The sequence below is a fragment of the Gallinula chloropus genome (assembly GCF_964237585.1).
Source record: "Gallinula chloropus genome assembly, chromosome: 20".
NCBI lineage: Eukaryota > Metazoa > Chordata > Aves > Gruiformes > Rallidae > Gallinula > Gallinula chloropus.
The window spans coordinates 10,341,970-10,362,974 of NC_140105.1; the positions used below are offsets into that span (position 1 = coordinate 10,341,970).

General features: G+C 45.1%; 1 protein-coding gene across 1 annotated transcript in view; it reads right to left on the reverse strand.

Annotated features, from left to right (window-relative positions):
* Window positions 1-503: 503 nt before the first annotated feature.
* Window positions 504-21,005, reverse strand: part of FASN (fatty acid synthase) — a 42,072-nt gene continuing 21,570 nt past the window's right edge. Inside the window, 27 exon segments of the mRNA XM_084273339.1 lie at window positions 504-3,472; window positions 4,516-4,767; window positions 4,937-5,035; window positions 5,580-5,800; window positions 6,236-6,463; window positions 6,963-7,151; window positions 8,616-8,858; window positions 9,090-9,241; window positions 9,373-9,464; window positions 9,958-10,109; window positions 10,627-10,828; window positions 11,109-11,332; window positions 12,194-12,316; window positions 12,439-12,558; window positions 13,102-13,196; window positions 13,198-13,249; window positions 13,252-13,280; window positions 13,781-13,931; window positions 14,781-14,984; window positions 15,300-15,454; window positions 15,562-15,680; window positions 15,884-16,048; window positions 17,934-18,323; window positions 18,466-18,776; window positions 19,934-20,137; window positions 20,355-20,534; window positions 20,778-20,960. Of these exon segments, the coding sequence (XP_084129465.1) occupies window positions 3,335-3,472; window positions 4,516-4,767; window positions 4,937-5,035; window positions 5,580-5,800; window positions 6,236-6,463; window positions 6,963-7,151; window positions 8,616-8,858; window positions 9,090-9,241; window positions 9,373-9,464; window positions 9,958-10,109; window positions 10,627-10,828; window positions 11,109-11,332; window positions 12,194-12,316; window positions 12,439-12,558; window positions 13,102-13,196; window positions 13,198-13,249; window positions 13,252-13,280; window positions 13,781-13,931; window positions 14,781-14,984; window positions 15,300-15,454; window positions 15,562-15,680; window positions 15,884-16,048; window positions 17,934-18,323; window positions 18,466-18,776; window positions 19,934-20,137; window positions 20,355-20,534; window positions 20,778-20,960 (4,673 nt within the window). The 3' untranslated portion in view covers window positions 504-3,334.

The following is a 21,005-nucleotide window of genomic DNA, read 5'->3' on the forward strand; positions in this document are numbered from 1 at the left end:
AGTTCGGGTCACCTGTCCTGGCTTCGCCTCTCCTTTCTCATGAACAGAGAAATATGAAGAGCTGAGAAAGTCCTTGACTGACAGCAACTGAGCCCATCAGGGTGTTACCAGCACTGCTCCCACTGTAACACCCAAACACAGCATCCCAGCTGCTGCTGCAAACGAAGGGAACTCCAGCCTGACTGAACCCAGGACACCTGCCCCCGATTTCAGAACAGCAGTGTGACTGCATGGACACAAGGAAGGTTACAGGGCCAACAGGGCACTATGCTTTTCAGTGTCAAGATTTAAGACCAACACGCTGTTGAGAGGCTTGATGCTGAGGAGGGAGGGAGAGCAAGGATCAGCTGATGAGCCTCCCACTTCAGTTTCACATAAAGGGTGGATGTGAAGGACTTGGCTTCTGCCCTTGTCTTCTCAACACAAGAAACTGCAGTATTTGATTTTGCATCATGAAATCATTGTTCTGTCTCTCTGACAAGCTACTGAGAAACAAGCAGTAGTACCAGCACTAAAGGTTTTTATTTTTGGCACACTGTATTCAGCAGCCAGGTACATAATGGGTTACAGAGCAGCAGCTCATAGTTAGACAATTATGGGGAAAAAAATCCCCAAATCAACCTTCTGCTTTTCAAATAACAACCACAAGAACATCAAGAGTATATAGGCTGCAAGTAATTATTGAGGAACTTACTACTAAACCAGTATCTTAAAGCTTTGCTTAGCTGAGACCATGCACATTTACATTACAGAGAGCTTGTCCAACTCCTGCTCCAGCAGCAGCAGCAGTCCTTGCTCCCTCACATAGCCCATTCAGACTTGGTAAACACAGGAGCAGAGGCTGTTGTGCCTCTTTGCTCAATTGCTCCTTTTTCCCTTCTAAGTTCCCACATACCCATCTTTCAGCTGGTTTTTTCAGGCTTGCTACAACTGCCAGCAGTTAAATTTAAACCAAACCAGAGTCCACATTTTGTTTTCTGTAGTATCCTCTGCTAGGATGCAGATGGATAGTGTGCAGTAGCTATGATGAAGTCCCAAAGTATGGATGTATGCCTCGTCATATAGCTCCTCTTCAGTTTTGGCAGCTCTACAGCACCTTACCCTCACTTATTGCCCACTTCCCTCACCATCATTAGTCATGATCCCTAATAATGTGACAGCATTTATACCCAGTGCCTGTCTAATGCTCCCAGTGACCTTGAGGTAGATGCTATTAGTCCCATTTTTCAGATGGGGAAACTGAGGCAGTAGCAATAATAGCTTGCCCAAACTGCAACAGTGAGGCCAGAAGTAGAGAGTTTCCATTTCAGTCTTGTGGGTACATGGTTTGGTTTTATCTAAGGTACTAAAATCATGGCAACAAGAAGCCATGCTCCAGAATTCTATGTCTTCTTTATTATTGTTATTGTTTCTACAGACTCAAAATCAAATATGCCAGCAGCAGTTTTGGCTTTATACCAAGAAATGAGAGATGCCAGATGAAACACAGTATTAAGAAATGGTGATGGAGAATAAGACAAGAAGTCAACCAGTGATCAATTCTGTTTAATACTAGGAAAGCCAAAGAGAAAAAAGACACTCTTCAGACCAAAAAGTATTAAAAAAAAAAGAAAAAAAGAACAGGACTTATTCCAGAAATGCTTTAAGCTGACATTATGTTGGTTTTATTTCAGATTTCACAAAAGAAATACGTTATAAAACTAAAACCAGTTAACCCAGCCACTATCAACAGAGGGTGGTATAAGCAAAAGACACTAGGTCAGAACCTGCAGTGAAGAGCCACATGCCATTCCCATCACTGGGCTGCTCCTGAACTGGCAGGATACTTCACCAGGGGACAAAGCTGGAGAGAACTGGGGTTTTACAGCAGTTCTGAGAGGCACAATAGCTCCTCCTAGTTGGTGCTTTGTTGCTGCCTAGGTCTCCTCTGTATCATAAGTGTAGCGAGGGTTTACTGATTTCGGGAAGGACAGATCCAGCACAGCAAAGGTGAGAAAGGGTTTAATGGAATTTAATGCAAGTCTCCCTTAAAAAGGTTCTTTATCTTCAAATCATGCCATCAAACTGATTACTCAGCTAACTTACGTGGGATCTCCAGCCTCATGACTGACAGGGAAATGCATACAAACAGCTGAAGCCAGCCCTGTGCTAAATAAAATACACAAGGGCTCTGGGCAGGTGGCAGGATGTTTGCCTGAGCTTTGGGTCATGGGACAGCAGGGTTGGAGGATTTGTTCAGTTACTGTTAATTCTATTTGCCTCCCCCCCCCCATCCCAAATGTCTGGTTGGGTGGTGAGACTGGAGGTGGGAGGGAGTAAGGTAAAGCAGTCAGTCTTAATGCTTTGCTGAGGTTCTGATACCACAGAGCCCAGAACCTGGCACTGCTCTAAATGAAGCACCTGCCCAGGGACAGCTTTGCCTGTTTTTAAAATCACATCCAAGTCAAGGATGTTCACTAGAGTGGCAACTGTCAAACCACCTACCATTCCCCCCCCACCCCTCTCTCCTCAAAGCATGGATGACTGTGGATTCCACCTTTTCCTTTCTGAACAGGGCAGTGGGAGATAAAAAAAAAACCCCAACAACAAACCATAAACAAAACCAAAGAAACCAGACTGTTCCAAAGATGCACTTTGGTTTAACAAATGAGCAACCTCCCTTTGTAGAGCAAACCTTCCCCTCCAAGGAAGGGCTGTTTCTCTTCTATAACCCACGATAAATTAAAACCAAGTAAGAAGTCTCTGGTTTGACACAATAAATACTTAGAATATATCAAATTAAAAAAATATAGTTACAAAAGCCTCAATTGAATTCTCTGTGACCTAACTACAGACAGATTCTTCACAGACAAAAGGTATCTCCGAAATCAGCTGCAGCTCCTCTCCCTGCTCACTGGGCTTGGTCAACAAGTGCTATCACATACCCTTTGGAATACTGTTAAGACAAAACAATGTAGAGCACAAGAGATCAGGAAATTTACTCCTAAATTTGTTTTTCATACTGCCAAGGGTATAGGAAGCAACCATCAGTGGGGAATCCTCATAGCAGTGCAGTGACAGAGTCACAGCACCAGAGTAGCACAGACAAGGATACTAGGGAGGAAAAAAAAAAATATATATAAAGCATAGAAAGGGAAGGAGGAGAGAAACCATGGAAGTTGGGAAAGGAAAAGATGAGCCAGAGAGTGAGAGAAAAAGACCAATCAAGTTCAGCTGGACTTCCCAGTTCTGGCAGCAGAGCAGATGAGATGTTGAACAACAGGAAGTTCCTTGGGGTCTGTCATAACAAGGAATGTTGTTGGCATTTTCTTCACTATTGACAGTAAGTAAGCAGTTAACCCTCTCTGACACTGACACGTGGCTCTGCCAGTGAGCTGTGGATGATCCCAATAATGGATTCAACACCATCTCCCTCCAGTAAGGTGCGGTGATCCCCTTCAATAACGTGGATGAACACCTTCCCATTGCACACCTGTACAGATACAAGAGAGAAACACTTTATAATCACAATGTACAACCAGCTGGTCACCTAGCTGTTTCACTTTTGTTACTCATACTTTACACCACTATCTATCAAACTCAGTTGAAAACACCACCAGTTTTACTCTGACACATTTTCATGGCACAGTATGGAACCAGAGTTTTAAAGGACAAGAGTGACAGCCTGGCAGGTGATCTACCCAAATATAAGCCAGGCAGGAAGCCAATCACCCTGATACCAACAGAATAATTAAACTATAATATAAAAAAATTGCATGATAAATTAGCTACTTCCAAGCCCTTGTGAAAACCAAGTAACACTCCCACACCTAATCTTTCTCTCACCACCGTGAATCTGCCTTGAAGGTCATTATGTAACTTGAGACACAAGTCAGCCTGGAATCAATAATGAATGTAAATTACCTCTGAAGGCACAGGAGATGCCAGAAGCAGGAAAATAATAGTGAAAATTCACCTCCTTTTCCCTGGTATCTGTACTATACCATGAGACAGAACCCTTTTATATGAGCAGGAGCCAGAGAACAGTGACTTTATCTGGACAACAGGCTTAAACCCTCTTTGTTAGGCCCACTAACTTTGAAGTGGTCCACAAAAGGTAACCAAGAGAAAGCTGCCTCCTGTCAGACAGCTAACACTTGCTCTTCAGAAACCTGACCTCATGCAGTGGACAAACTTCAGGAGTCTAAAAATTACTTCTGTCAAGTTACTCCCTTTTAACACCTTTATAATCTGAAGTCTGTTTAGAGACAAGACTAATTCTGTAGCAAGAATTAGCTACAGAAAACACCTTATCCAATATAGAGACTACACCTCCTGGTCCTCACTACCCTGAGAAAATGCCTAGAACCAGTCCACTCATTTGCTTTTAGGGACTTTCAATTCTTGCTAGAGCATGAAAGCTGCAGAATGAGAATTCCTTTCAGGTTGCTTCGGTCCCTTCTCCCTCAGTAAGGATGATTTTCCATCCCAAATATATCAGAACCTCAACAGGTCACCAGTGAGCCTCAGACTGACCTCTGAGAGCCTGTAGTCTCCACCCAGCCCTTCTTCATATTCATTGTTAGACTTGGCCCGCAGCAGCGTCACGTTCCCGCGGTACTTGGACTCTGGTATGTACTTGTCAGCAGCCTTCAGCTTCTGGTAGAAGGAAGCAGCAGCAAAGCTGAGAGCTTCACGATTGATGTTTCGGTGAGTCTGAGTTATCAGGTCTGCAGTAGCATTCACACGAGCCTCCAGATCTTTCAGGGGCAGAAGAACCTCCAGCACCTGGAAATAGTAACAGTTTTAACCCCTTAGTCTCAGTATCTGCTAATCTGTCTCCATTAAACAAAGCACCACCCCCACCCTCCCACCAAAAAGCCAAACCCCAAACAAACCAAAGCCCCACAACCCCCCTTGAGCAATGTGAAGGGAAGCTAAAAAAACAAAGCATTACTTTATTGTATTCAATGCCTGTAAACTGCTGAACAAAGGCACACAATGCTTCAGCCTCCAATGCAGCTTCGTTTCCTTGGGCCAGCTTGGCTCTGTAGCTCTGGAAAGAGAGAAGAATAAGAGGTGAACATGAGTGATATGCCTGATCTTGAATGTTAGATAACAATTACAGTACAAAGAGCTCTGAGCTGGGGAAGGGGGCAGGGAGAGGGGAAGACAGACTGAAGCTTGAGGCTGGAAGTCCCCTTGAGGAGAGATTATAAAGCAAACCCACAGGCAGCAATCACCAAGAGCCTAATATGCTCTAGAAAGTACAATGAAAATGGAAAGCAAGGCTTAAGCAAGGCTTCCTAGCAGCAGCTACATGAGGATCTTGTCTTGCAAGCCTCAGATCTTTTAGAGGACATACCAATATTGATTTACCACAGAAAGAGCAACATTTCTGCCCCAGCCCCCACCAGCTAATGAGGGCCACACTCCCCACGTGCTTCCACCCTTCAGCCACCCCTAAGCATCCACTGCCTACAGCTGCCTCTCAGCTCCCCTGTTAAGTCTGTCAGTTTTTCACATGGCTCTTATCTCCAGCAGTACCCTCACACAGCACGGGCCCCCTGACAGAGAACAGTCCCCAGACAGAAGATTACCTGAGTGTATGCTGCCACAAAGGAATGAGACCCATCAAAGAGGAACAGACTGTTGAGCACATGGGAAGCATTTTGTTGTGCTTGCAGTTGAGAGCACATTTCAAAGGCTACACAGGCACCAAAAGAGTACCCAGCGATGCGGTAGGGTCCCTCAGGCTGTATCTGCTTCATGCAGTCGATGTAATAGGCTGCCAAGCTCTGTATGCTGTCCAAGGGAGCAGCTGGAACATGGAAGCAAGTTAGAAACAGACTCTGGTAAGACACTGGCAGAGACAATTATGGTTTTGTGAGCTCAGAAACAACCCTGCTGAAAACATTCAGGTTATGTATGTTTCTAAATGATGTTTGGCAACTTAGATTTTGGACAAGGAATAGTAATGCTCCTGCTTTCCAAAGACAGGTAGAACATGACTTGGTTTTCTCCTGCATGTGGATCTCCTGGCAGGGACTCAATGCAACTTCCATCTCTCCATACATAAGATATTCAATCTAATCTGGTTCTTGTTACCTGGGTACACCTGACATGACCCTATGCAGACTATAGGTACTGATGCTTGATCCTCTGAGTTTGAGCCTAGAAACAAGCTCTCTCTCTAAGGCAACTAAACTTCAGAATGCTGTGCTTACAAATTCAAGATGCCAAAGAACTGAGATACCTTTTGTGCACTGGAACCCATAGCAGGGTACATGAAGTTTGGAGGCAAGAGTGTAGAAAACTGCAATGGATCCTTCAATGGGGTGAATGAGGAAGAGAGGGCGCTCTGTGCTCTGAACATCGTTGAGACGGGTGACCGTTGGCCCCTCTGGGTTCACTAACAAGTTGTTCAGGTCTAGCTTTGGAGGTTCGCCCGGGCCAGTCTTCGTCAGCTGGGATGGCTTCAGCTCTTTGAAGGGAAGCACACCAGACAAATGCAATAAGATTCAGGATCTGTCTTGTTCATACAGCCATAGTCCTAAAGGAGGATCTCAGGGCTTCCCTGGACTGGCTCACTAAATGAGGGCACAGACATAGGGATATTCCTATTCTTGGTTGCTCTACAGCAACCACACACACTTTTAGCTTCAGTAACCATGGCATCATATTGTTTATTCCTCAGACAGGTAAAAGGTCTCAAATTACATCCTGCACTCATGCAGGCAGAAACTAGCCAGACACAGCAGCTGCTTTCATGTTCTCTTACACACTGCTGCCCCCAGGAACAACAGGTCCAACCCAATGGTCGGTGCACTTCAGGGAGATGCCTGTTGCCTAAAAGCCTTTCAGCTATAACCTTATTCCATGGCTTGATAGAGGCTTATGGCACTAGAGATGGAAGCACTGGATTGGGAGCTTAGTTGTTTGGGCTCAGGGGACTGGTAGCAGTGCAGATGCAGTCACTATACCCTCTGTGGCCCCGGACTTGGCAGAAAGTTCCCGCAGCTTGTTGATGGTGAGCAGCCGGATTTCCCTCATGGTCATCACGATGTCATAGTCTCTCTCCAGCGTCTGGCGCACCTCCACGCCCATCAAGGAGTCCAAGCCCAGGTCTGCCAAGGAGCTTTCAGCATTCAGGCTGCTAATGTCACGGACACCTGAGAAAAACCCAAACCAGCACGTTAATGAGGCAGATTTCCTTTCAGCTCCAGGCTTCTCTAGCAGTCTTCTCAGCTTTTTCCTCCTAAAACTTGCTGCAGCTGGAGACAACCACCTTTCAGGATCAGATACATCTTTCACACATCACCTCTTCTACAACCCACATCTGAAAGGATCTAGTCTTTAGAGCAGATGTTTAATGTGCAGTTTTGCAACAGAACTATGGAGCTGTGACCATTTGTCACTTCAGCTAAAGACCGAGTTCCAAGCAGTCAGCTAGAGTAATTTCACATACTGAAGGCTCTAACTTAAACTGTAGTCCTAGATCTAACCCAACTAATCCTCAGCAGTAACAGGAGGTGACACTGGTAAGTGTCAATGATGGTTCACTGCAACACTTGATGTCTATCTATCACACTGCAGGAGCAGCTGATTCATCTAATATTCACCACCTCTTTCCCTTCAATTTTCACTGTTCAAGTCTCTCACCCTTTCCTTTCCTGTACAAGGCTTCTAACACCACTTGCACCTACAGCTTTTTCTTCCCCTCCTCCACGTTGCACTGGCCTGTGCTGCCACCCTTTCCACCATTAGGCTTCTTACTAGCTTCTTCCATTAGGCTTCACACACCCTCTCCTTCCAAACCTTACAGTTTCCCAGCCACCTTCCTATGACTTAAAAGCCATGCCTGTTCTGAGGTCATATGGGGTTGGATTAGATGATCTTTTGAGGTCCCTTCCAACCCTTAAGATTCTGTGACTGTGGTATTTGCTGTCAGTTACTACATACAACTCCTTCAGCAGCACTCAGGAGACTGCCTCTATCAGTACTTTTGGTAGGAAAAAAGTCAGTATATGCTTCTGCCTGCAAAAGAGACAACTGAAGTGGGACACAAGAGCAGGGGACACAAAGGTTAAAGGAAGCAGGTTCAAAACAGGCAGGAAGACATGACACTTTGTAACACAGAGTTAAGCTGTGGCTACTGGATGTTCACGTGGGATGGCAGCTGGTAAGAGAACACAGAACCACCAAGGGACCACAGTTAAAACCAAAACAAAACGCACTATTCTTTGCAGTATGTGGCCATTCCTAGGTGAAGGTTGGAAAGCTGGAGTAGTACTCAGAATTAGTCATATTATGTGCTGTCCCAGAATTCTGCCCCCAGGGGATGTTCTGTTGATTCTCTGGAGAGCTGCACCAGCCCACTTTAACCAAGACCCAAGATACTGAGGTATGTGTGTGCATGTATTCAAACACACTGAGAACAGCCAACACTGAAGAAGAATTGCTTATTGCAGGAGAGAGCAGTGTAAAGCTAAAAACCAGTGGTCCTACAACATGCACACCACAGGAAAATCAGGAGGAGATGCTGAACGGAGCCACCTACAGCAGCAGCACCACTGCCTTCCAAGAGCATCAAGGTGGTAGACACTGCTCAGCAGTGCTTGTCCAAGAGCTCTTACCTAAGATGTGAGCAACAGCTTCTACAAGATCCCGCTGACTGCCTCCTTCAGTCTTCACAGAGACCTTCTCTGCGAGGACAAAGCTGGACATGACGGGATGGGGCTGGTTCAGGAAGGTATCAAGCACCTCCAGGCACGAGCTGATTTGCTGAGGAACAGTTCCTCCAACCACAATCTCTTTGTTTCCCATTGTCTTCAGAAGGATACCCACATCACCAATAGCTCCCCACTGGATTGCCAGGCCTGGAGGAGGAATCAGAACACATCAGGCCATTAATGAAAGCACATAGCAGCAACAGAAGTCAGTGTCCATTCCCACATGAGTCCCACAAGGTAACAGCAGCTGGGACAGAAAACAGCCTTCAACATTCATTATCATTCCAGACAACTGCACAAGTTTGTGCTGAGCTGGTGCTCCTCTGGATGTCTGGTGAGAAGATGATGCTATTCGTTGTGCAGAATAATCTGTCTTACCTGGGAGCCCATCGTGATGCCGCTGCTCACAGATACGCTCCATGGTAGAATTGGCAAAGCCATAATTACTCTGCCCAGCATTTCCCCTTCCACAGCTTACAGAGGAGAACACAACAAAGTAGTCCAGGTCTGGGCACTTCTTCCGAGTCACCCTTGGAGCAGAACAGGAAAGAGAAACACCATCAGAAAAACCTGCTAACCACATGCTACCATGGAAGGGTAGCACAAGACTACAGACCCAAGTTTGATCAGCTCAGTGACCCTATTCCTATTTTTCCCTTACCAATCCAAGTGAAGGGTGCCTGAATACTTGGGCTTGTTGACCTCCCGGAATAATTCTGGGGTCTGGTTTTCAATCATGCCATCTCTAAGGACCTATTGGGGGGAGAAAAGAGGGTGTGGAAAAGAAGAAAAGAGAGATGGTTTCAGTATTTCCAATTTCTCTGTTTAAATTCATCACGTGGTTTCAGATATGAGAAGGTACCAGCTTACACCCCCTTTCTGCAGCCTCAGAGTACAGACATATCCTGACAAGGACAGCATGGCTTTTGGCAAGTCTGCTTTTTTCAGTACTGCCACTGCAGCCTTCAACTGGCAAGTTATGCATGGCTTTTTTTTTTGTCCCTATGGGTCTTGGGCAACATTCATCTTGTCCTAGAACTGAGCTTGCTATTGCTCCCCAGGTCAAGGGGCCAGACCCATAAATAAGCCTTCAGCCACCACCTAAGATCAAAAGCAAAACATCCTCTGGAACACAGAGAGGCAAATCTAAAACTAAAACCATATGAAGTCTGACTGCCCCCAGTAAAAAAGCCATTTGAATGGCTGCTGTCTCTTACAAGTCATCCTTGGCATTTCTGTCACTTACCACAGCCAAGTTAAAGATGCCTCCAACTGGGCCAAGCTCCAAAGCTTCCTCTATCAACTTCTGTGTTCCTTCTAGTGTTCCGATATCGCTGGTAGATACCAGCACTTGGACTCCCAGTGCCTTCCACTCTTTAACACGATTAGCCTGGTAGCCTACAAAATACAAAGATGAACAGTGCCTGGGATGAAGCATTCAAAACTGTGGTTAACCTGCTCCTTACACTTTAATGACTAGGTAAGGACTGAACCAGGAATTATTTAGCTCTTCAGCTAACAAGAAGAAAATTAGACTTGGAATGAGTTTATAGGCCTTTCCTTGTGGCATGGGATCCACCATGTTACTGCCACTGGACAAGCTAGTGAGGTAGCTGGATACCTTTTTTTACCCCTTCTACAAAGACTGTAAGGCTACAGAAAAAAATCCTGGGTAAAAATGGGTTGATAGAATTAGGAAGCATTAAAAGAAGGAAGAAGTAGTGGGCAAAGATCAAATTCAGAGATACTTCTGCCTTTAGAGGACAGCTTGTTTTAAGTGAGAGGTCACATACATGAGAGAAAAGAAGAGTGGATCAAGATGTTACTATAGAACACTCAAGAACTGAGAGAAACTACAAACTGGGGTCCCTTGAAAGGCAGTCACATTTCCTGTTCCTTTATGGTCTTTACTTACCAGTTCGTATTCCAGAACGAGATGTCAGGATAAGTTTCTGTGCTCCTCTCTCAACTAGCCACTGAGCCAACTCAAGCCCAAATCCTCCTAGGCCCCCTGTGATGATGTAGGACTTGGTAGGTGGACAGGAGGTTCGGGAGATGGCAGAGATTTTAACTGGTTCAGCCTTTCTTACAGGATATTCCTTTTCCTCTTCTTGGACCTTCCCCCAGTCAGGGAAAAAGAAAACAAACAAAAAAATAGTTTAAGATCAACTGGACAATGCATTCCTTCTCTTTCCATGCTGTGATCCTCTAGTCAGTGGGAATGAACCTCGTAGAATCAGAGTGACATGCCTGACAATTACATTTGTTACAATATCAGCAGTAAGAGTTATAACCCTGTGCTGTCCTGGTCATACAACTTAGCTGGATCAAAACAGCCAATACAGTCACCTACAGAGGGTGACAGATGCATCACAGAATCAAGACCATTATCATTACCTTGATCATAACTTTGCCAATATGTTTTCCTTGTGCCATGAACCTGAAGGCAGCTTCTACGTCTTCTTTGTCAAAGACTGTGCTCCTCAGGGGCTTCACCACACCTTCTTTTATGCCTTTACTCAACAAGTCAGATACTATTCCCCACTCCTGGTTTCCATCCTCAAAGATTGCATCTAGTAGGATCCCATGAAATGCCACATTCTTCAGGAAGAGAGCCATTCCTAGAAAAGGGAACTTGGTTATGACCTGATGCTGCTGGTGTTTCAAAACCTAATCTATCTTCTGCTGCAGAAACAGGGCAGTCAAACATTGGAGCAAACTTCCTAGAGAGGTGGTTGATGCCCCAAGCCTGTTTGTGTTTAAGAGGCATTTGGAAAATGCTCTTGAATAATATGCTTTAGTTTTTGGTCAGCCCTAAATTGGTCTGGCAGGTGGACTAGGTGATTGTTTCAGGTCCCTTCCAGCTAGGACTATCATATACTATTCAAAGTGACACAGATATGCAGCAAAACAAGAAGCCAAGGTTCTTTCAAGATCAGTTCCTCTGTAGCTAACTGAAAAATTCCAATTACTTTCACTCTACAATCAAGTTCACCTAGAACAGAGGGAAAAACTGCAGCTTGTATAGCTATGAACTTGACTTGCTAAGTTTTACATCACACTCATCCACCTATCTATTTATTTATCTCAAACAGGTATGTCAAATCCAACAGATTCATGAAATCTACATGCTAACACACTGGTAAACAGTGCATATGAAATAAATGCTGCTTTATCCAAATACTTTGTGGGCAACATGTCCTATACTGATTTTAAACAACGTTGAGCAACTTAGTTATTTTGCAAGTTCTATGCAGGCTTCCAGAAGAATGCTGAGGTTACCTGCCTCCAAGAAGATAAAGTTGAAAAGACAACATAAATTGTTAGTGGTGAAAGAGAAACAAGTATTCCAGCTTAAAAGCCTTTCTAAATTTAAAGACTAGTCTGTGTTAAGACAGTATACAGGTTAGGGTTAGTATACAGGTTGTGCCATTGTGCTTGCTTAAAGCTAATGAGCTGTATTTCCCAATTCCTCAGCTTACCAAGCTGGCTGTTGTTAGACAGATCAAATTTGCCTATTTCCAAAAATCGTCCGTGGCGAGCAAGGCACCGCAGACTGGCTTGGAGCTTCTCTTCTGCCAGGGAATTCAACACAAGGTTGACACCTGCAAAAAATGAAGAAACAATCATGTAAAACTCAACTCTGCAGGGAGCCTAGCCCTGGTTTTTAGGGACTCAACTGCAGAATGCAGCACAGCTGACAAGATGAAGCGTTCCTTGCCCTTACCTCTCCCGTTGGTAACGCGCAGGATATGTTGCTCAAAGGCAGTATTTCTGGAGCTGGCAAAGCTATTGGCATCCAGCTGTGGGAATCTTTTTTGGAGATACTCACGTTTCTCAGTGGAGCCTGGAAGTAGAAGACAGATTGAATGATAGCAGTACTTTGACATTATTTATGATGAAACAGCCTATTTTCATCTTCACACCTTTTCCCAAAGGCTCTAAGTCAAAGCAGCCATCAAGCACTTGCTTCAAAGCTCTCAGGCTCTCAAAGTGCCAAGCCTCAGGGCAAAGGCTGTCCAGTTGTTACTGGTCACTTATGAGCTAGAGCAAGGACCAAAACCAGACCAAGCCTTACAAGGGACAGGCATTCTTTGATCACATTAGTGAACTTAAAAGCAGTCATATTTATCATCTTCTCTACTCTTGGTTATCTAGTGTGTAGAGGTGAACAAACTTAGCTGTGCTGTGGAAGTTTCAACCATGTGATTGGTAGCTGAATTTACTACATAGCCTGTTCTCAGTCTAGAAACTTGATCAAAATTACAGGAGATCATACTGTAGGGGAACTATATACTCAAAGGTGTGGTTTTTTGATCTATAAACACATGTACACATAGGCATTGCCTCTACTTTTTCTCCCCTGTAACGCTGAACCCTCAGTACTCACCTACAGTAGTGAAGACACGGCAGCCCATGCTCAAGGCAATGGCAATGGCTGCTTGGCCCACACCTCCTGAGCCAGAGTGGATAAGGATGCTCTCACCCTTCTTCATACCACCTCGAACCACCAAAGCATAGTAAGCAGTGGCATAAACTACAGGCACTGAAGCTGCTTCTTCCAGGGTCCTACGATACAAAGTGAAAGACAGAAGGTATCTTTAGTCTTGGAAAAGACTAAAATTCTCCTGATGAAGTTTACTTTTCTGCAATGGAAAGGTTAAACTGCCAAGATAAGCCAAAAACTACAAATGATTCTCAATCACCCAGCAGACTACCAGAGCTGCCAAGCAAAGCCAAGAACTGTAGCCTTCTGCAAAACTATTTGCGCAAGGAACCAGAAACACAGCACTGCAATCCCAGTGTATGCTGGAACACAGAGAGCCAAGAGCCCAAGAGAGAGATGAGAATGTTGTGCAAACCACTGTACAAAAACCCCAGCACTCAACTCCTACAGTGAATCCAAGCCAAATCCTACAGCTGCTCAGGGGACCACAGCTCTACCAGCACTTCCCAGAGGGGAATCTGCTCATTGTACAGTCCTCTAGGCTGATCAGGGCTGGATCAGCCTCAGGCAGGAATGCAAGTCTTAACCATATACACAAACCTGAAAACAGAAGTTGACCTACCAGTTTTTAGGCACCTCCCACAGAAACATCTTGTCACAGTCTACTATTGTAGCCAGCCCCTTTGCTGGCAGCAGTCCCATCACCCTTCTTCCACTCGTGTCCCGTCCAGAGAACTCCATGCCCAGCATACACTGCTGCAGAGCCCAGTTACCTGAAAGAATATAAGCATGTTTTACAAAGGAAATCACTCTTCTAGAGTTCCTTGGTCAAGCATTTACTACAGCAGTTGTCCCTGGAAGTTGGAAGCCCGGACACAGAAAAGTTGCTGGCATTTGTCTACTCTACACATAGTTCCTATGTCACCATAGTTAATTTCTCACCACAACAGTGGAAAAGGACTTGGTCTCATTCTATCAGACTCTGACATTGCTTTAGTGTCCAGTTTTCACCTGAGAAATTTCATAGAAACATCCTGTTTCAGAGGCAACTGTATTCCTCTTTGGAAAAAAAGGAGTGATACATAAACTAGAAAGGATGATCACAGTAAAAACAACTTTACTGCAAAAAGCTTTATTTTTGCTTTAGGCAGAGGCTGGTCTCAGCCATTAAGGGACACCCAGCCCTAGTCAAGTTGCCCTTAAGAACCTCCAAGCACACTTTTCACATGTTCTGCCCCCTGTGCTTTAAATAGAGCTTTAAGTCCATTAAATGGATATGGCATTAATTCTTAACTCACTTGGAGGCAAGAATCACCTTCATTTTATAGGCAGATTACTTCACCTTGCATTTTTCTCCCCTAAGAGCAGAGCATGTCCAGCAGCACAAAACTTCAACGTTCTCACCTTGGTATCTATCCCCCCCAACAAGCTGTTTCACCTCACACTCCACATCTATACCATGGGGACAGTAATGTTTCCACACAGCAATGTTTATTCATTTTGCCATGTGAAACACAGGACCCAGAACTGGAAGTACAACTTCCAAGTGTCTGGGGCATGGTCCTGAAGCAGGGCTACGCTGCCTTGCTAGAACAGTAAGGCAGGAATGAAGTGTCACTCACCAGGGATAGCATCTGGAGAAAGCTTTCCTGTGGCCAGCATGATGTCCCTGAAGTTGAGGGAGGCGTAGTAGACTTTGCAGAGCTGGACATTGGGATTAGTGGCCTGGAAGTGTCTCAGGGGGGAGACGATCCAGCGCAGGGATGAGAGGTCACCACGAGTCAACACGTTCACGTAGGCGTATTCTGTCAGCTCCTGAGGTTGTGCTGCCAAAGGAACAGCAAGAACTTCACACACCAACACAGACACACACTTCTCCATAATGAGTAAATCCCTTGTGCAATTGCTGCCTTCACTGTCTGCTCTCCAGAACACCCTTTCTTAGCCTCCAATACTCCAAATAGCTCACCCCCCCGCTCCTGACACCAGAGCATGCTACTGTTCACTCTGAGCAGGAGCAGAACAACTACAAATTATCCATTAAAAACAATAATTAAAAACAATTGCAGGAATAACAGCTTTTCATTTTCTGCTCAAAGTCCATTCAGACCCAAGTGATCCTCAGACCTCAAAGGAGTTACCTTGCTGCATTGGGAGATGCCTGAAGGAGCCCCACTTTCCATCACGATACACATTTGTTGCCAGGTCTCTCTGAACAATTTTCTGCATCTCCAGGGAAGAAAGACTCATGGGTGGGACAGGTGATGAAGGGTTCAAGTTGGAAATAAACACACACCTACAAGCAAAGAGTTGTCATTTTGTCTGTTTTGCTACAGGCCTGAAAAATACACTAACACAAAAAGATCTCATGTCCAACAGCAACTCAAGAGCATGCTTCCATACCTGATTCTGTGGCCTTCTGCTTCAAGGCGGAGGCAGTTCACCATTCCCAAAATTCCTGAGTTCCCAGAACTGGTGGCAGTCAACCACACAGGACGGTCAGGTGAGTCAGCTAAGGCCTCCTATGGGACAAACCCTAAGCTGTTTTACTAGGAACCACAGAGAGGAAACAGCCTTTGTATCCTTAAGGCAGAGATGAATAACTTCTATTTTAAGAAAAGTAACTGCACACACACACACTCTTTTCTTGTCACAATGCTAAGTATGTCATTTAGAAAGTATAAAGATTTGGAAACTCAGATGTCCAGGACACAGGAATTCTCACCTTTAAGGAGTCAACCCACTTAAAATGGTTCTCATCTACTGGCAGAAAAACAGGTGTCTTGGTAGGGGCTTGTCGTCGACACAGGAAGATAACTGAGCCAAAGAAGGACTTCTTCATGGCAACCAGATTCAGTGAGGCTTTGCTGAATAAGCTCTCCCACTGTGCCTGTCAAAACAAGACGACAACAATGAAAAGGAGAGTCAAAAAAAGTCATTTATAAATACAAGTCACATCCATGCTTCATTTTGAGTGTCCTCAAAAGCCGCTTCTTCACCAGCAAGACCAGGTGCTGTCCACCTCTTTCTTGCTTTTGCTTGAAATCTTGACTTTAAGAACTATATTAAGTCCTGCCCACCAGTCTATTATCATTTTCTTCAGAGTTCATAGATCCACAGAATTTTCAGGGGTTGGAAGGGACCTCCAGAGATTGAGTCCAACCCCCTGCCCAAGCAGGGTCCCTAGGACAGGTCACACAGGTTGGTGTCCAGATGGGGCTGGAATATCTCCAGAGAAGGAGACTCCACACCCCCTGGGCAGCCTGTCCCAGGGCTCCCTCACCCTCACTGGGAAGAAGTTCTTCCCCATGTTGGTGTGGAACTCCCTGTGCTCCATCTTGAGGCCATCGCCCCTTGTCCTGTCCCCACAGACCACTGAGCAAAGGCTGGACATTAAAAACCAGTACAGGGTGGTCATCCCCAGCCTGTACTGATACAGATAGTTATTCCTTCCCAGGTGCCAGACTTTACACTTGCTTTTGTTGAATCTCATCTGGTCTCTCCCTGCCCAGCTCTCCAGCCTGTCCAGGTCTCTCTGGATGGCAGCGCAGTGTCCTGCGTGTCAGCCACTCCTCCCAGCTTTGGATCATTGGGTACTTGCTGAGGGTGGATGCTGTTCCCTCATCTAGGTTGTCAATGAAGATGTTAAACATTCAACATGAAGATGTGTTCAACTTGCATGTATCTTACCCAAGGGATTTGCCAATACCAAGCTACTGACACGACAGATCTATGTTTTAAGTTATCAGCTTCAAGTAGCATCTCAGTCTTCTTTTTATCCCCCTCTCTACTGGGTAAGATGCAAAGCTGAAGAACTCATCCTTTCTTCTCAAGTCTCCTTTGCAAAAGTCTTTGCTTTCTACAAAGGGCTAGAACCCACATTACTGCAACATTCAAAGTCCAACTACTACCCTCCAGCATTATAGAAAAAATAAACTAGTGGAAGGGCTACTCTCTTATTCTAGAGTAAGAGCTGAGAGGTTACAGTCCCTCAAATCAGGAATGTTCTGCAGAGGAGAGCTTTCCCATTACTGCTTAGTCTAACAGCTGCTGAGAGGAGGTGATGTCCCAGTTCCCACCCTTACCCTGGCTACTCACCCTCCTCCTCTTGTGCCCGCACTGGCATTAGCCCATCTGCCTATTGTACTACTGGTTTGCAGATACAAAGCAGACATCTTACCCTACCTCACACCCCTTAATTCCAAGGGCTTGTTTTGCTCTATCTCATTACAGGATCAGATAAAATAGAGAGGAAGGGAAGGAAGAATAAAATAGAGAAGCACAAGAGAAAAGCCTTCCTCCCTGGGAGCACTTCAGTGTTGGAAAACTTAGGTTGTAAAGCCTCACTCCTGGCAGCAAAATCAAAAGGAGGAGAGATGTGGAATAGAGATATTCTGATAGTGAAGCATTTTGGGATCCTACAGGGATAAAGCTGTACCCCACCCAATAATGCAGCACATTATTCATTCTCACCTGTATACCTGTATCATCTGTGTGAAAACACTGGTCAGGGCCATTCCTTCATACCTAAAATAACTTTCAGCACAGTAAGAAAGGCTGTCCTGACTGAACTCAGTTTACTCCTCCAAGCTAAGACCCACATGGAAATTCACAGTGTTTCTATTCTGAAGAAGTGTTTATTACACATTCCTGCAGAAAGCCTCAATGGAAAGGGATGCAAGCCATGTCTGCTCAACATTCACCACAAGAGCACCTGTAAGCAGTACACTCCAGTCAATGCACCCAAAGAGCATCTGCCCTTCCAGAAGGCTTACCTCACTCAGGAAGCTGTGTTTCTGGTGTGCATCTGGACTTGTAAGGAAACCAACAGTTTCCCCAAGAGTCTCTCCTTTCAGCAGGGTGTGTAGCAGAACAAACCCTCCTTCTTTCACCGCAGCTGCCAGATTAGAGACGATTTCAGAGGTGTTCCCTAGAGCACTTGTTGAACAGTTGCATACCAGCAGGTCAGCATTGGTCAGATTTCCAGAGGGAAGGCTAGCTGGATCCCACTGGCTGAAGGAAACTCCAGCCTCTTGTAGTGCTGCTTCAATAGCAGAGGGGGTTTCTGGGAGGCGGTCAGTGGCAGTGTAGTCCACCTGCAGCAGGGGCTGATTATTCAGAACACTTTTGACACGAGAGAACATATGTCCACTCCCTACAAGAGCCTGTGAGGAGAGAGGGGAGAGGAAAAGGGGAAACCAAGTTGAAACACTGAGTGATATCCAGAATAATAACCAGAACAGTAAGAGTATGCAGGCATATTACTAGAAGGCCTAGAAACACTAGCTGTGTGCCATCCCAGCTAACCTCTACTATCTTCATCCTGTGACTGGTCATGTTCTCCAACACCACACCCAGGCAAGTCTTCAGCTCTGAGGCATCCAGCAATCCATTGAGAAGAGGGTCATCCTGGAAGTGCATCTTCTCTCGAGTCACAATCTGGCCCAGCTCAGACTGGAGGTTTCCATTCAGTTCCAGGCGGCAGATTTCAGCAAGGATATGCTGCAGGCCCTTCTGGATGGGTGAAGACTCTGGGGCAGTCACTTCAGTTTCTAGTCCAGGGATGACTAATCTGACCCCATGCACTGCCACCTTAGCCTGTAAGGTCTGGATCAGCTCTATGGAAAAGAAAGGGAAAGTGTTGTTTTCCTTTTTGCCTTCATTTGCTGTCCCAGCTGGTAAGGACTACAAGTCACAGCATCCTTCAGCAGCAGCCTAGCCACAAAGATACTGTGCATGCTCCTCTACATTCATGTGATTATGGATTTTGCAGTAGTTGCAGCCCCCAAGCTGCAGGCTTCCTGGCAAGACAGTGTAAACCACCAGAGATACCTGTGACAGGACTCTGCCTGAAAGAGGACAGACAGAAAACTTCTGATTTAAGGAGCTGTGTAGAGAAGTCTTAAGTTCCAAAGATACAAAAATACTGAAAGGCTTTTATGCTTTTTAACAGGATGGAAAATAGCTCATCCTCACTGGTCAGAATTATCATCAGCATCACAAAAATTAAAATAAAAACTCCACTATGGCACATGGGAAAAAAACCCCTTTGGGGATAGGATTTGGACACTGCAGGGTAGGGAAAAAGTGTTTAAAAGTCTTTAAAAATCTATTGCCAAGTGAAAGGGTGAGCAAGAAGCCACTTCTTTACCAATACAGAACAACAAAAGTGCTGTCAAGATCCAGCAAGATTCTTCACTAGAGTCAACACTTAAGTATTTTTTTCTTTGATGAAGAGACACTTGAAAGTTATGAGCCAACTGGATGTCTCCCCATCCAGAACAACACCTTACTAAGGTACCAGTTTCACAACAGACTAAACTGGTCCTATTCCATTCTTGCAGCAAACAAGTTTTTTGGGGCTTACCTCCCTAAACCACCTTCCCTCCTTAGATATTCTCTTGTGTCCAGTTTACCCACCTTAGCAGTTCACAAGCAACCTAAAGACTTGAGGAATTATGCTCTCCTGTCAGTGTTTAAAACAAATAGGCTGGATTTCTCCTTAAAGATGATGATTTGTGCCTCTGCTTCTCTGTGCCATCTAACACCTCACTGTTACAGAAGGGTAGATGTCCCTCCCCACAGCTTTATTCCAACTCACATTCTAGAGATGCCTCAGGCAAACACACAGACCTATGACTCTTGTTGAGAGCTACTACAGAGACAAACTCTTTGTTTCTTGGATGTTCTGAAGTAGCTACAAATGGCTTCTCTCAGCCACTTCCATCAGGCCAGAAGATTCCCCTATTAGGGCAAGAAACCTATCCCACTCTACCTTTGCAATGCTCCAGATAGTCTTGAAGATGGACATTGGAAGACAAACAGTTACTCTCCATATAGGGCACAAAGCAGAATTTTTCCAGGGTGGGAGGGTTTCGTTCCTGTTGTCGTCGTGGTGCCACAGAAGCATGAAGACCATTGATCTGAACACCTCCCACTTTAAGGATATTAAGACAGTGGTCCATATCAACATCAAAAGCTGAAAGACAAGAAACACTACGTTTGCATCACACAACACAAGTATTTTATTCAAGGTGATGAGATCAACAACGCTATGTCAGACTGTTAAAGAAGCTGCAGAATAGTTTGGACAGTAAGAGGCCCTCCTGAAGTCCATCCTGTTTCTTAGGAAGTCATAAAATCATCCACACAGCAGTCCCAGCAGCTAGCAAAGGCACAAGGGTAAGAGGCATTACCTTCTACGTTGTCCTGGTGTTGGTACACCCGCTCTAGATGCAGTACTGGGTCGATAGTGACGGAGCGGATCCTGGTGGGTAAGCGCAGACTGCGCCCGCTGTCACCCAAGATGATCACGTGCAGCAGGGAGTCAAGGAAGGTCACCCAGTTCCCATTCCACAGAACTTTCCCTGAGCTTCCTGCAGAAGAGGAAAGGGAAGCCTCACTAGGGTTTTGTCATTCAGCAGATGCCACTTATCAAATACAAAGTCTGCTCTGTACCCAGCCTCCCCTATAAACCCCAGTGGTCAGCCCTACTTTGGAGACAACGGTTTTCCTGATGCTGTCAGAACCACAGTTGGGTGGACTATTAATATAAACTGAGTTAAAATACAAAATAATAATCATTACAGTAACCATTCTGCTACAGAAAGTAATTTTACCTTCACTGCTGCACTCCAGAACACCCTGGAAAGTTGGTCCATAATTATATCCACGCAGATGCAGCTCCTGGTAAACATCATCTTTCAGGAGGAGAGTCTTTGAGCTTTCTACTCGAGGCTGGAAGTCAACTACCTCATTATGGAAGTTCTTCAGAGCAGTGCTTTCCAGGAGGGAAATCTTCCCTGATGGACACAGTGCCAAGAATTAAAGTCAGTGTCCATAAACAA